The 12,585-nt window shown below is 31.8% G+C and overlaps 1 protein-coding gene across 1 annotated transcript; it reads right to left on the reverse strand.

The window, feature by feature from the left end:
* Positions 1-1,189: 1,189 nt before the first annotated feature.
* On the reverse strand, positions 1,190-11,018 carry LOC149411292 (caspase-14-like). Its single transcript, XM_089647348.1, has 7 exons — positions 10,874-11,018; positions 10,362-10,499; positions 6,652-6,824; positions 6,143-6,577; positions 4,475-4,597; positions 3,189-3,442; positions 1,190-1,645 (listed from the first exon to the last, which is right to left on the reverse strand). The coding sequence occupies exons 4-7, from the start codon at positions 6,399-6,401 to the stop codon at positions 1,337-1,339; spliced, it is 945 nt and encodes a 314-aa protein (XP_089503474.1). The 5' UTR covers positions 6,402-6,577; positions 6,652-6,824; positions 10,362-10,499; positions 10,874-11,018; the 3' UTR covers positions 1,190-1,336.
* Between the last annotated feature and the right edge of the window lie 1,567 nt (positions 11,019-12,585).

The raw sequence follows: 12,585 nt of genomic DNA on the forward strand, positions 1-12,585 counted from the left end.
AAATCTTGTAACTTGTAACAATAGTGATAATTTAAAGAATTCAATGCCAGTGTGCACAAAAAAGCGCTAAACAAATATTATTATTTATATTAGTTACGGCATTTTTCATATACCATCCCCCTCACCCCGTGGGTTCAATTTGATCTCGAATAGTGGCTTATAAGGGGTAACCATAAATTAATATATTTTCTTATTTTTAACAATCGTAGTGTTATTATTATTACTCATCGACATATAAATTATCCCTCACCCTCTCCCACCCATCCATTGAACTCGCTATAGTGATACAATTAATAAATTGCACTAACTTTGAGTACTTGCTGATGTTATTATTATATTCTGGAGAGATTTAATACTATTTTGTTTAAAGAAAGACAAACATTCCCAGGTTACGAATAACCCGACAATATTTGAAAATCTCCTACTACCACCTCAAGAACCGGAAAATGTTGCTTGTGTTGTGATGGAGGAATTAGCCAGCCGAGGAATTAGCCAGCCGAGGAATTGAATACACCACACCTGGGTGGGAGCCACGTGCGATGTCAACTCAGCCACTGACCGGTCGTTATTTTTCTTGTATAAGTTGCATAGTAATTTGTTTAATAATAATGACCAACCTTAGGGATTCTTTACTACGCCCCGTTGGCTAAGTATAATCCATCAATGCTTCACTCCGATATTAAGATAAGAATTTACCAAATACCAGACCAGACGAATTAAGATTAAGGATAGTGAATGTCTTTATACATTAACTCCACACAGGAGGCTCTGAGGAAACTAATTTCATTCAGCGTCTTTGTCATCGATGGGGATGCTGTGTGAAGGGTCTTTCTGTGGAGAGGAAGGAGTGAAGGGTGTTGTTACATGTTGTAGGAGAGAGGATACACAGAGGCCGGCAAATCGTTCCACAGCCTGTTGAACGAAGAGCGAGTCGTATAAGCGACCCGTTCTCATGTGCCAAATGTCAACCATGTATAAATGTTGGGCGCTGGTTTAGACATTTTAGTCATGAACACCGTTGCATCAAGTAACGGCCAGTGTAACGGATAGATGAATAGAGAAACGAGTTCAGAGAACTCCAAACAAGATTCGTTAAATAAATAAAATAAAATACTGCTGAACAAACAAACAAAATAAGAAAGTGGTTATACAAACTTATTTATTTTCACTTAATTAAAATGGTGTCACAAAGTTATTTAACACTTATTTAAGAAGAACAAATTGAAAAGTAAAGTTAAAACGTTATTTTTAAAAAACAAATTTTAAACATTTTATGACAATAATAATAAAATATTATCATATTTTGCCATGATAAATGAATGCTGAAACTTTTAACTTATGGTTTTTTGTCCGAACTTATTTTTTTAATGACGAGATTTTGACTCAAAGTGCTGTAAAAAACAGGCATCTGTTTTTTGCCATATTTTCCCACAAATAATATCTGCACATTTTGAAAAATTTGAATCAGTGAAATGGAATCGTTATCCGGAATATCATCGATAATTTTGCAAAGTGTCTGCATAAACCAGGTGCCTTCTTCAGTATTTCGGTTTGAGTCATTTCCATGGTAACTACTATGGAAGACCATGGTGTCATCAAATGTCAGCGGGTTGTTGCTTTCAAGCTTGGGGGATGTTCGGCAAACCTTTAAGAAACAAGATAGTTAATATGTTAGTAATTTCACTACGGAAGCAAGCAAATTACTATATTAGTTATTTGAAGATCGAGAATCGCTCACATTAATCTCCCAGAAAGCAAGCAAGTTACTATATTTCTTTCTGATTCTGTAAGTCATTTTATTTTTTATATTTTTTTATGTATTTTGTCTATGATTGAATTAATAATTTCACATAAAATTATCCTGTTCCTGATATTTTTTAAATAAGCAATGAAATTGAAATTGTATTACATGCAGATTAATATAAAAGGAATGAATAAAAAAACTATTTCGCGTTAATCCTTCAGGAAACGAGCAAGTTACTATTTTTGTTATTTTACTATGAACGTCAAATACTTCAGGAAACAAGGCAGATATCATGTAAGCTATGTTACTACGATCGATACTAGTTTACATTAATGCTTCAGGAAACAAGTAAGATACCATGTTAGCTATTTTACTACGATCGACTCTCGCTCACATTAATGCTACAGAAAATAAGCAAGATACCAAGACACTCGCTTACATTAATGCTTCAGAAAACAGGCGAGTGTTACGATGTGTTAGTTATCTGTGAATGACACTCACTCACATTAACCTCTCAGGAAAAAAGTAATATGCAAGTTTTTCATTATGCAACGTGAATGTGAATCCATCCAATTAATATGCCACAACTGACACTCGCTCATCATTCATATTCACAATATCTGAAAACATGCCTACAAATGATTTTCTTTCTATAATCTTCCATATGATCATTGGCCAGGGGATTTTTACATTTTGTCAATTTTTATATGAACCTTTAGAAAGTAATGAAAGATGAATACTTGGAGCAGCTGAATGAGTTTGTGTAATTGGGAAGCATGTTAACGAGAAATGGGAAGGCTGATAAAGATATTGAAAGAAAGGTTAATGCAGGTAACTCCATTAATGGGGGACTGAACGCAGTTGGCTCTAACAATTATCTGTTCAAAGAAGCGAAGCTAGCAGTTAAAAATATAGTGATGGCACCTACCCTGACGTGTGGAAGTGAGGCATGAAACTGGCAGAGGAAGGATGAAAGTAGACTAAGTGCTGTGGAAAAGTAGTGGTGGCACCTACCCTGACGTATGGCAGTGAGGCATGGAATTGGCAGAAAAGGGATGAAAGTAGACTAAGTGCTGTGGAAATGTAGTGCTATTACCTACCCTGACATGTGGAAGTGAGGCATGAAACTGGCAGAGGAAGGATGAAAGTAGACTAAATGCTGTGGAAATGAAATCCCTGCGTAGGTATCTGAGTTAAACCGTTTATGATCGATGAGATTTTGGAGATCTGCTTATAATAGGCTGGAAACAACATGGCACGATTAAGTTAATCAGATAGTTGAGTCGGGCTATGCCAAGAAGCAGAATAATAGTAGAGTATATATGAGCCGATGTATGAATGTGAATCAGGCACGGAGGGTGTGCCAAGACCGAGTCGTTTGGTGGTCCATTCTGCCTAGCCCTACGGATAAATGTCGTGATAGTTAGAAAGTAGTTAAATTTACCTGTAGGAAAAACAATTTTGGTATACCGGAAAGATCTTCCCTCTCTTCGAAATTCTCCTTCCTAGTTATCAGTCTGCTTATTATATCTGATATTTTCATTTCCTCGCGGGTTGTGCGTAGGTAGATGGATTTGCCATGACCCATTACAGCGACAGCTGCACAAGTGTCGTTACTATAATTTGCTGGTTCATCCCCCTCATGCCTGAGACCGCATTGCGCTGTGCGAGGACAGTCCTGCTTTCTACACTTACTCCCTGAAAAATAATGTTTGGAAGTGATAATAACATAAATAGTAGTGATTTTATGGTATTTATAAACGTATTTATTAAGGTTTTGGAGAGCGACACGAGCGGATTTCTTGTTCATTCAGTCCCAGTGCTATCGAAATGAACAGTGATATGCTGCAGTTCTTTAGTTACATACTTTGACGGTCGGCATCGATATGTTATAAGTATAGATTAGCCCTCTCATATCTAATTTCAATATAAAAATAACACCAACTAAGAAAAATATCAAAATACAACTCGCCATCTGGATGTAAACTCATTGTACAAGGGCAACTCCACCAAGAGTAGAGTAGAATAGCCATCCCTAGTCACACCAATAATGAATTAATTTCACAGACTACCATTAAAAAAATTCTATATCTTACGACGAATATGGCGCTGTTATCTATAAACAGTCTAGTTTATTCACATAGAAAGTAAACATGAGAAATTATAACATATATCCAATTTCACTATAAAAGTACAAGACACGATATATTTTTACTAATCTAACAAAAAATGTAGCCCCCCTTATGGAAAGGATAGCCGTTCAAAGAATGTAACCCTGAAAGCAAAATATATCCAATGGACCAGGTTCAGTGAAACCGTCGCGTTGTCTCAGTAACGTATCTTAACTATTAATTTATCTAAAAATCTGCAAAGCATTTTAAAAAAACCTATACGCTTTTCGAATACAGAATTATCATGAAATAATTTTGCTATCTACATAATTTTATTAAATCTCGTTTCTGATATTTTGAGTAGAACATTTTTAAAAATTAAAATTTCATTGAACTTGAAGAACGTTGCACATTTCCCAGAAATATTTCGCATAATATACCCATGCACTAACAGCCGAAAATAGTGTGTTTGGTTAATTATTTTTCAAATTTTCTTCTGAGAGGCTCTCCGAAATTATGCCCAAGAGAAAATAGGTACAGATTGCGTGAAAGTACGAATGGAATTCCAAATTCTTCAAATGCTTAGTAAAATAAAATTCCGTCTTTGGGATTAACTCACCGTTATCAAGAGTTTCTCGTACAGCATCTGCTGTTAGATCAATATTGACTTCAACTTCGAAACCAACACTTCGAAAACTTCTTTTGAGCGCCTCAACATCAAACTCTGATCCCAGCCTGGGTTCTAAAAGGAATATATATATATATAAATGTAAATGTTCGATTGTTCCAAATCTTAAATCTCTGAAATTTCTTCACCGATTGCTTTGAAATTTTGACTCAACATTGCATTTAAATACATGTGTGTTTTTAGATACATTATATAGATGTTACCTGTGACTGGTAAAATAATTCCATTTCTTTGAAAAACAGCGCTATATGTTGGACGCAAAAGCAACAAGCGCTATATTTTCTCTATCTGCACAGACAGTCTGAGCCACAGTAACGCGTTGCGGGGTACAGCTAGTTATATTTAAATTGAAATGTTTAATGTTATTTTTCCAGATTTACCGAAAGTCAATGGAGGACGCTTCAATCGACCACAATGGTTCGAAGGAAAAACAATGTGTGAGTAAGTGCACACGGTGTTCAGAAAATTATTTTACATTCCTTAAAACGATGTTTCTTCACCACATTCTAATTGTAATTTAATAAAACTTTTTATATTTTTACATTGTGTGTACTAAAGAAATTATGTAGGTACTCCAAATATGTGAAAATTTTGCAAAAAATAGTCCAAATCAATCATTATGGTTTTCGAATGTAAAAATCTAACTCATGCAAATGCTCTCGGTATGGCTAGACGGAAGGAAAATGGATGTTTTTTTTATTATATTTTACACACTTTACAAATTTAAGGCAAAAAAATCCCGATAGACTGCTTTTTGGCAAGTTTATTACATAATAAATCTTATTATAGTGAGTTTACAGTTACATTTTTAAAATTATATGTATAAAACAAAAAAATAAAAATTTTACAGAAATATAGCAAAAGAGATTATAAAAAACATAAATAACAATTTTAAAAGTCTTTAGAATAATATATAATAGTGAGCTAATACAAAATTCTTTCAGTAAGCCAAGTCTTCAGTAAGATCAACAATTGTTTATTTTGGTCACAGTTTTTAATTTCAGCAGGTAACATATTAAAACAAGTTAGTTTTAAAGTAAAATTCCTGGGACATGTTATAACAGGAACCTGAAAGACATCAAGGATATGGAAGGACAAAGAAGAGTGATATTCGTTAGAGCAGGTACTATACTGTCAAGGCGTTTTCACTTTTGCAGAAGGCACAAGTGTCAAAATGAAACTATTCAACGCATTCTGCATATCGCTGTAAACGTGCGTAAATTACACTGTATCCCAATGGCATAAGCTAAAAGTCGCTAACAATAATGCTAATAGCCCACTATTTTGTGATGGCTAGTTTTGCTATTTATTTACTCCATTTATTCTATTTCTAAAATAGAATGTACCTATTGCATTGCAGAACTCCTGAATACACTTTGGAATAAATTATTATTAATTATCAGAAAGTGACTTTTGAAAGTTCCTGGCTGTATTGTTCTTTATGACTGTAGAATGGGAATAATATAAGTATATCACTTATTAGAAGAAAGCAATTTTGTCAAATCAAAATAATCTTTAAATCTTCCACATATTTTTAACGGTATTCCTACTTTGTAAAAATATAAAACCAATAAAATAATAAGTTTATTCAGCACTTACCTATACTATCCAAATTATTGGCTTCGTAGTAATAGTTAAAAACTGTTAGTTTTCCAATTGACTGTTTCGCTTCGTAACATGAAGACTCTATGGAGGTTTTTCCTGCCGATTGGAAATTTATCATTTTTAGCAGTGTGCTGGTTACTTCTGGTAGATGTTTATTCCGTGGGATTTTATCACTTGGATTTCGATGACATTTAAGCTTACGTAGGACTGCAGCCATGACATCAAATAAGGAGGCATTTCCAATTTTTTCCATGTTTTCACAAAATACTTTTAAGAAAAAAGATCCATATTCGGATGAAGGTAACTTGAATTCAAATGAACTCTTAATAACGAAAAAATTTGCTTCATCGGGAATACCAAATTCATCATCTGAACCGTCAAGCTCTGTCTTTTTTTCACTGTTTTTTTTTTTTTTGTTGCTTGGGATGCCTGGAATAATTATAATAGTTGTTTCAAAAGATACACACCATGAATAAAAGTAATTTGATCAATATAACGTATACCTGAAAGACAAATATCTTGAGTAGATCGGAATGTTTTTCGCCTTTCATGATGTCAATAATTTCTTCGTCATAAACTGTGTCGCCGAAACATAGAAGTTTTCCGGGCTTCGGGGAGTGCGTTACGAAAAATACAAATACACACTCGTACTCAGTCAATGTATCCGATTCGCAAACTAAAAATATCAAGACAATGTGAATCATGGCGTGTTTTAAACAGGTAACTCATTTTTTTTTTACTTTATTTATTTTTTTATTTCTTTACACATATAATATAATATAATACATAATAACATAATATGTGATAACAAATAGTATAAACAAGAAATGAAAACCCAAGAAGGCACTGCCTGAGTGTGGTTAGTATAAAAACGATTACTATATTTCCAAGTACCTAAAGTATTAAACACATAAGTAAAACATCATGTACCATAGTTTAGAAAGTTACAGTGAGTGAGTTGTAGAAGGATTGATAAATTTATAGAAAAAGCGTTTCAATATCTGCGTCATTCGGCCATAATTTTACCTCTTCTAAATATTTTATCATTTTATTTATCATGTGAGTTTGTAGTGGTAGTCGGTTAAATGTGCGAGGACCAATAAAACTGCTTTGTGTCTGCAATAATTTAGTATTGGTTTGGGGAGTGTAAAATATATTGTTTGTTCTTTTGCTCATTCTGTTTTAATTTATTTTGTTTTTAAATAAATATTTCACAGTTTGTAATACAAATAATTTACGAATATTAAATAATTTAGATTCTTTGTATAAGTCGGTCGAGAATGTTTTATTTGTGTTTTTAAATTATTTTTAAAGGCTTAATAAATGTATTAGGTGCACCACTCCATCCAATTTTGCAATAAGTGATTGAAGATTGCACCAGGGAAATATAGATCATTTTCAATTTTTCAATGTTTAAAATTTCCTTAAGTCTATAAAATATGTGGGTAAGATATCTTAGGTTTGATTAATATGTGATTTCTAATTAAGATTCATATCTATTGATACTCCTAAATATTTTATATTTTCGACATTAGCGAGTTCGTTGCACAGGAAGCACATTTCTTGATTGCATCTAATTTTAAGGTTGTCTTTAGGTTTGTTTTTTATAAAAAAGTAAGTAAAGTTTTTTGCTGTAGTTTAAAACTAGTTTGTTGTGTGTTTGCTTTAAACGACCTTCGTATGATAGTGATGAAAAAATAGTTCATTTAAAAAAATCTAATTCTTAGCTGTCATCGTCGCTACGGTACGTCAATTTTTTTTTTAACTGGGGCAGATTGTTACATTATTTAAGATTCAATAATTATTAAATACAAAAAATATGAACAACAGAAAATGCAAAATACAAGAGGAAATGCATTTGTCATTGCAAACTAAGAAAAAATTAAGATGGATAAAATTATTGAAAAAAAATTAATTCTGTAAAAAAAGAAATTTTATCAAAAATTTATAAATAAACCCAAGATACCCAAAAAAATACTTCATGAGTAATCAATACGATGAATTAATAAAAAATAAATAAAAAAACAGAAATAACAAAATACAAAATAAAAAAATTGAAAGTGAATTGGAAAACATAAAAAAAGAACAGGAACATGGCAGGAAAATAATGTAATTACTAAGCAACTTGAGATTAAAAGGTCGGAATTTGAGTACAAATCTCGCTCTAATTTTCTAGAAATAGCCGGCATTCCACAAAAAATGGGGAACAACAAACGGAATTAGTAAAAAAAGTTGCGGCGACGTTAGCTGGATTGGATATCCAATACAACGAAAAAGGTAAAAGGGCTACAGATAGAAGAAACAATTTACAATAATCTTATCTCAAAAAGGAAAAACATTAATTATGCTGCAATCAAAGATATTACAGCGGAAACTATTAACATTGCGGGAGAATAGCGCCCCTATCACAAGGAACTACTCAGGAAGACCAAACAAATTGCAAGGGAAAAAATATATTTAAACGTTTGGTTCAAAGATGAAAAAATAATGACACGAAGAACCAAATGAAAAAATAATTTACATTAGACATCTGGATGATTAAAAAAATATTATATAAATAAAAAGGCACACCGTAACAACAATTGTAATAATAAAATAATAATGACTGACACTAAACTAACCTCGGAACCATGTGACCTATCAAAGTTAAATCAAATTGTTTTAATATATTGCACAATAACATAAGAAGTATCAGAAAAAATCTGATGAGTTGCAAATTTTAATTAAATATTTAATAGTTACTGAATGTTGGATAAACATCCTTCTAACGTTTTAATAACAAAAAACAAAATGATGGTATAATTATATACATTAAAAAGTAAATAAAATCTTGAGGAAAAAGTTGAGGAAATTATTATAACAGATTAATAATTGGCTAATTTATGTAGAGCCGTTTTCGTGAGAAATCACCTCCAGAAATTCCAATTCCAAACTTTTTCTTTACCGATTTTAATCGGTAAAGAAAAAGCTATATTCATTGTCTTCTACTTTTCCAGTAGTGACATTTATTATCATTTATCGATCGCTTTCAACAAAAAATATAGACTCATTCCTTAAATGCGTAGACAAAGACCTCTGCCTACTTAACACTACAAATTTTTTTCGTATTGGAAATGTAAATATTAATATTCTATAATATGGAAATCCCAAAGAAATACAATATCTTCAGATAATAGCTTCCCATGGACTGGATAGCCTAATAAATGTCACTACTGGAAAAGTGGAACACAATGAATGTTGCATAGACCATATTACGAGTTAAACAAAAAAAAATACTCAAACTATTGAATTTAACTGAAATAAAACCGATCATTATTAAACTGTGCTTTTAATAAAGATAAAATAAAAAAAACAACTTTGGACAAAATAATTCATCTAATAAAGTTCCATTGCTTTATAATGTGTTCAGTGAAAATATAAAAACTATATATTTGTTAAATCTATTCAAGAAAATGGTCGAAAATTTCATACTAGCTGAGAATCGTGACTTTGGATTACCCATATCGTAGCTTCTGTCATAAATTTGCTTAGAAATCCCATATTTGATATAATCCATCTATGTTTGTATTACGTAATGAGATGTCCATCATCAGGGCAGATGTGTTATTTACAAATAACACATCTGCCACATTTTACAAATAACACATCTGCAACACAAATGTGTTATTTGCAAATAACACATCTGCCCTGATGATGGACACTGCAATGCTGTCCGAAACGTTGGCTAAAGAAGGAGTTAGCGCAACACGGCATAACACCCCAAAAACAAATAACAAAAATACTTTTGGCCGTGAAAATCTTAAATCATATTTTACGTAATGAGAATTCATCTATGTTCAATCCATCCGTATAATCCATCTATGTTTGTATTACGTAATGAAAATCCATCTATGTTCAATCCATCCGTATAATCCATCTATGTTTAATCCATCCCTATAATCCATCTATGTTTGTATTACGTAATGAGAATCCATCTATGTTCAATCCATCTATGTTTTTATGACGTAGATGAGAAGCAGAGGAAAGAATAATGAAACAAATAATAGCTAACGCCACTTCAAGCGAGGTTTTGATTATGAATGGTGGTCTTTCACCGCGACCGGGGCGATTAAGAGAGTAGCTACCACTCTGGGAGGTATTTACAATTATACCATTATGTATACCAGTTTTGGCAAACAAATTTTATTAAATACATATATTGCGTGTATCTTACCATCAGTTAAATACTTTGTTATCTCTTCTTTCGTACCATTTTTCAGTGGCTCTTCAACAACAAACCCGAGTCCCCGGAAACATTTTTTAATAATCTCAGCGTCTGCATTGGTGTCTTCTTCTTTTCTCGATTCATAATCTAAAATATTATAAAAACAAATTATCAATTAATCAACCAATCAGTAAGCATGTTATCATTTCCGCACTGTGTTTTTTAGAAACTAGAAAGGTTTTTGTATAATTTCATTCTAAAAATCATCTCGATAACAGCGTCCTAGACAACAATACCTACCTTCCGCCATGAACTAAAAATGGTACATCTCAATTATGTCGTAAAAGTAAATGGTTGAAAAAGTCAGTATCATAACAGAAAAATATGAATGTGAATGAAACATTAGTGTCTAACTGTAACATTCAAGGCACCAGTTCTACATTTGTCACATATGTGAGAAGATTGCCACACGAGCGCATCATTTATTTATGTGAGGATAAGATTAAAATAATAGCACCTACCAGTATTTTTCGACAAACCCCCGAAATCCTGTACTAAAAATGTGTATACTATCCCCAGTTTCTTCTTTGAAGAGTCGGAATATTCTGTAACTTGGTGCATTTTCCTTGCGTAGTGGTAAACAGAACTGCATTAATTTACTTTTCGGGGACCTAAAATTTCACAAAAAAAAACCAATCATTATTGTAACGGCACCCATGAACTTAAATCAAATCAAAATAACTAAGGAACAATTCTCCAATTATAACTATTAGATCTTTTTTTACTATTATTACAGATATTTAACCAGAAGTGGATGATGATAAGGACTTTTTATTTCAATTATCGATGCGAAATAATTATTCACAATAAATTCAGGTACACCGCTTTTTTGATGACGGTTGTAAATTTCCCCATTTATACAGAATTAATATGTTTAATTATTGCGGGCAGTATAAGCGATTTCTAAAATTTGATTTTTTTCTTAAACAGAAAAATCAGGAAAAGATACGGACACATCTAGAAGTTGAACTCAGGACCCTTGCCTTGTCAGGGCACCGCTGGGTGGTTAAAAATCATTTTCATGTCGGGTTTTTCGAAGCTGTTTTTTAAATCAGATTTTTAAATACGATTTTATAAAATTTAACGCCAGTCGATATCTTATGCATAATGTTATGTGACACATTTGAAGAGTTTGGTGATAAAGCCCCTCAAAAAGATAAAACATATGGTAAAAACTAGTTTCAAGATAATATTGTTAATTCTGAATTTTTAATTCCTTCTTCTTAAAAAATATATTACATTGATGGGTATAACCTTCAAAAGTTAAAGAAAATTACATTGATGGGTATAACCTTCAAAAGTTGAAGAAAATTACATTGATGGGTATAACCTTCAAAAGTTAAAGAAAATTACATTGATGGGTATAACCTTCAAAAGTTAAAGAAAATTTGTTATTTCAATTTATAAAAAAGCGTTTTCACGGCGGTTTTTTCGTGCTATTTTTAAAATCACATTTGAAAAGACGATTTTATCAAATTTAACGCCAGTAAATATACATACCTATCATAATTCAAGGAATTTTTAGATTTTGATAATATTATCAAAGTACTTACCCAGTTCGGAAAAGCCACTAAATATGATACGAACTGTCGTAGATATAATCTTTTATGTTATCAATTGATATTGATTCTTCAAATTCATCAATAACTCAAAAAACAAACAAACGGTTACATTTTTATTAAAAAAAAAAAGGAAAGTGAGTACTAGAGCACGTCGTATTAGTACCGAATACATCAGTGTAATAAAATGAATTTTTAATTTTTCCCTATCTCCAAAATTTTCATATCTGGTGATAAGTAATCGTAATCGGGTGTGACCCTTTTCATAGACACAAAAATGACTTATTTATTTACAAAAATGTCTCAAAAGTTGCGTATGACTGTAGCTATTCAAAAACGTAAAAATAAATTATATTAGTTTCCATTATTAGCTCTCTAAAATGGCCTGATATTTTGAAAAAATAATAGTTATCGTTGTTTGTGTAAAAAATCTAATATCAGACTTACTTTTTCTTCCAAAACAGCAGTACTTACAAAGAAGACTTTTTTCTTTGCAGAAGTTTTTTTAAATATGCGTGTAATAAAACTATTTATTAAATAATGTTGAACTAACACGTTTTCTAGTTAAAATCAAAATATTGAACAAAAACGTAAAGTAACATTTTTGAACAAAA

Source organism: Hesperophylax consimilis, chromosome 26 (assembly GCF_061612785.1).
Source record: "Hesperophylax consimilis isolate HC1 chromosome 26, BYU_Hcon_1.0, whole genome shotgun sequence".
In the NCBI taxonomy this organism is placed as follows: domain Eukaryota; kingdom Metazoa; phylum Arthropoda; class Insecta; order Trichoptera; family Limnephilidae; genus Hesperophylax; species Hesperophylax consimilis.

What these genes read in the sequence shown, in the direction of transcription:
- LOC149411292 (XM_089647348.1), bottom strand. Translation starts at nt 6,401, where the DNA reads ATGGAAAAAATTGGAAATGCCTCCTTATTTGATGTCATGGCTGCAGTC. An exon ending in CAATAATTTGGATAGTATAG is followed by an intron (nt 4,598 to 6,142) that starts GTAAGTGCTGAA and finishes TATTCCTTTTAG; the next exon opens with AACCCAGGCTGGGATCAGAG. An exon ending in ACGAGAAACTCTTGATAACG is followed by an intron (nt 3,443 to 4,474) that starts GTGAGTTAATCC and finishes ATTATTTTTCAG; the next exon opens with GGAGTAAGTGTAGAAAGCAG.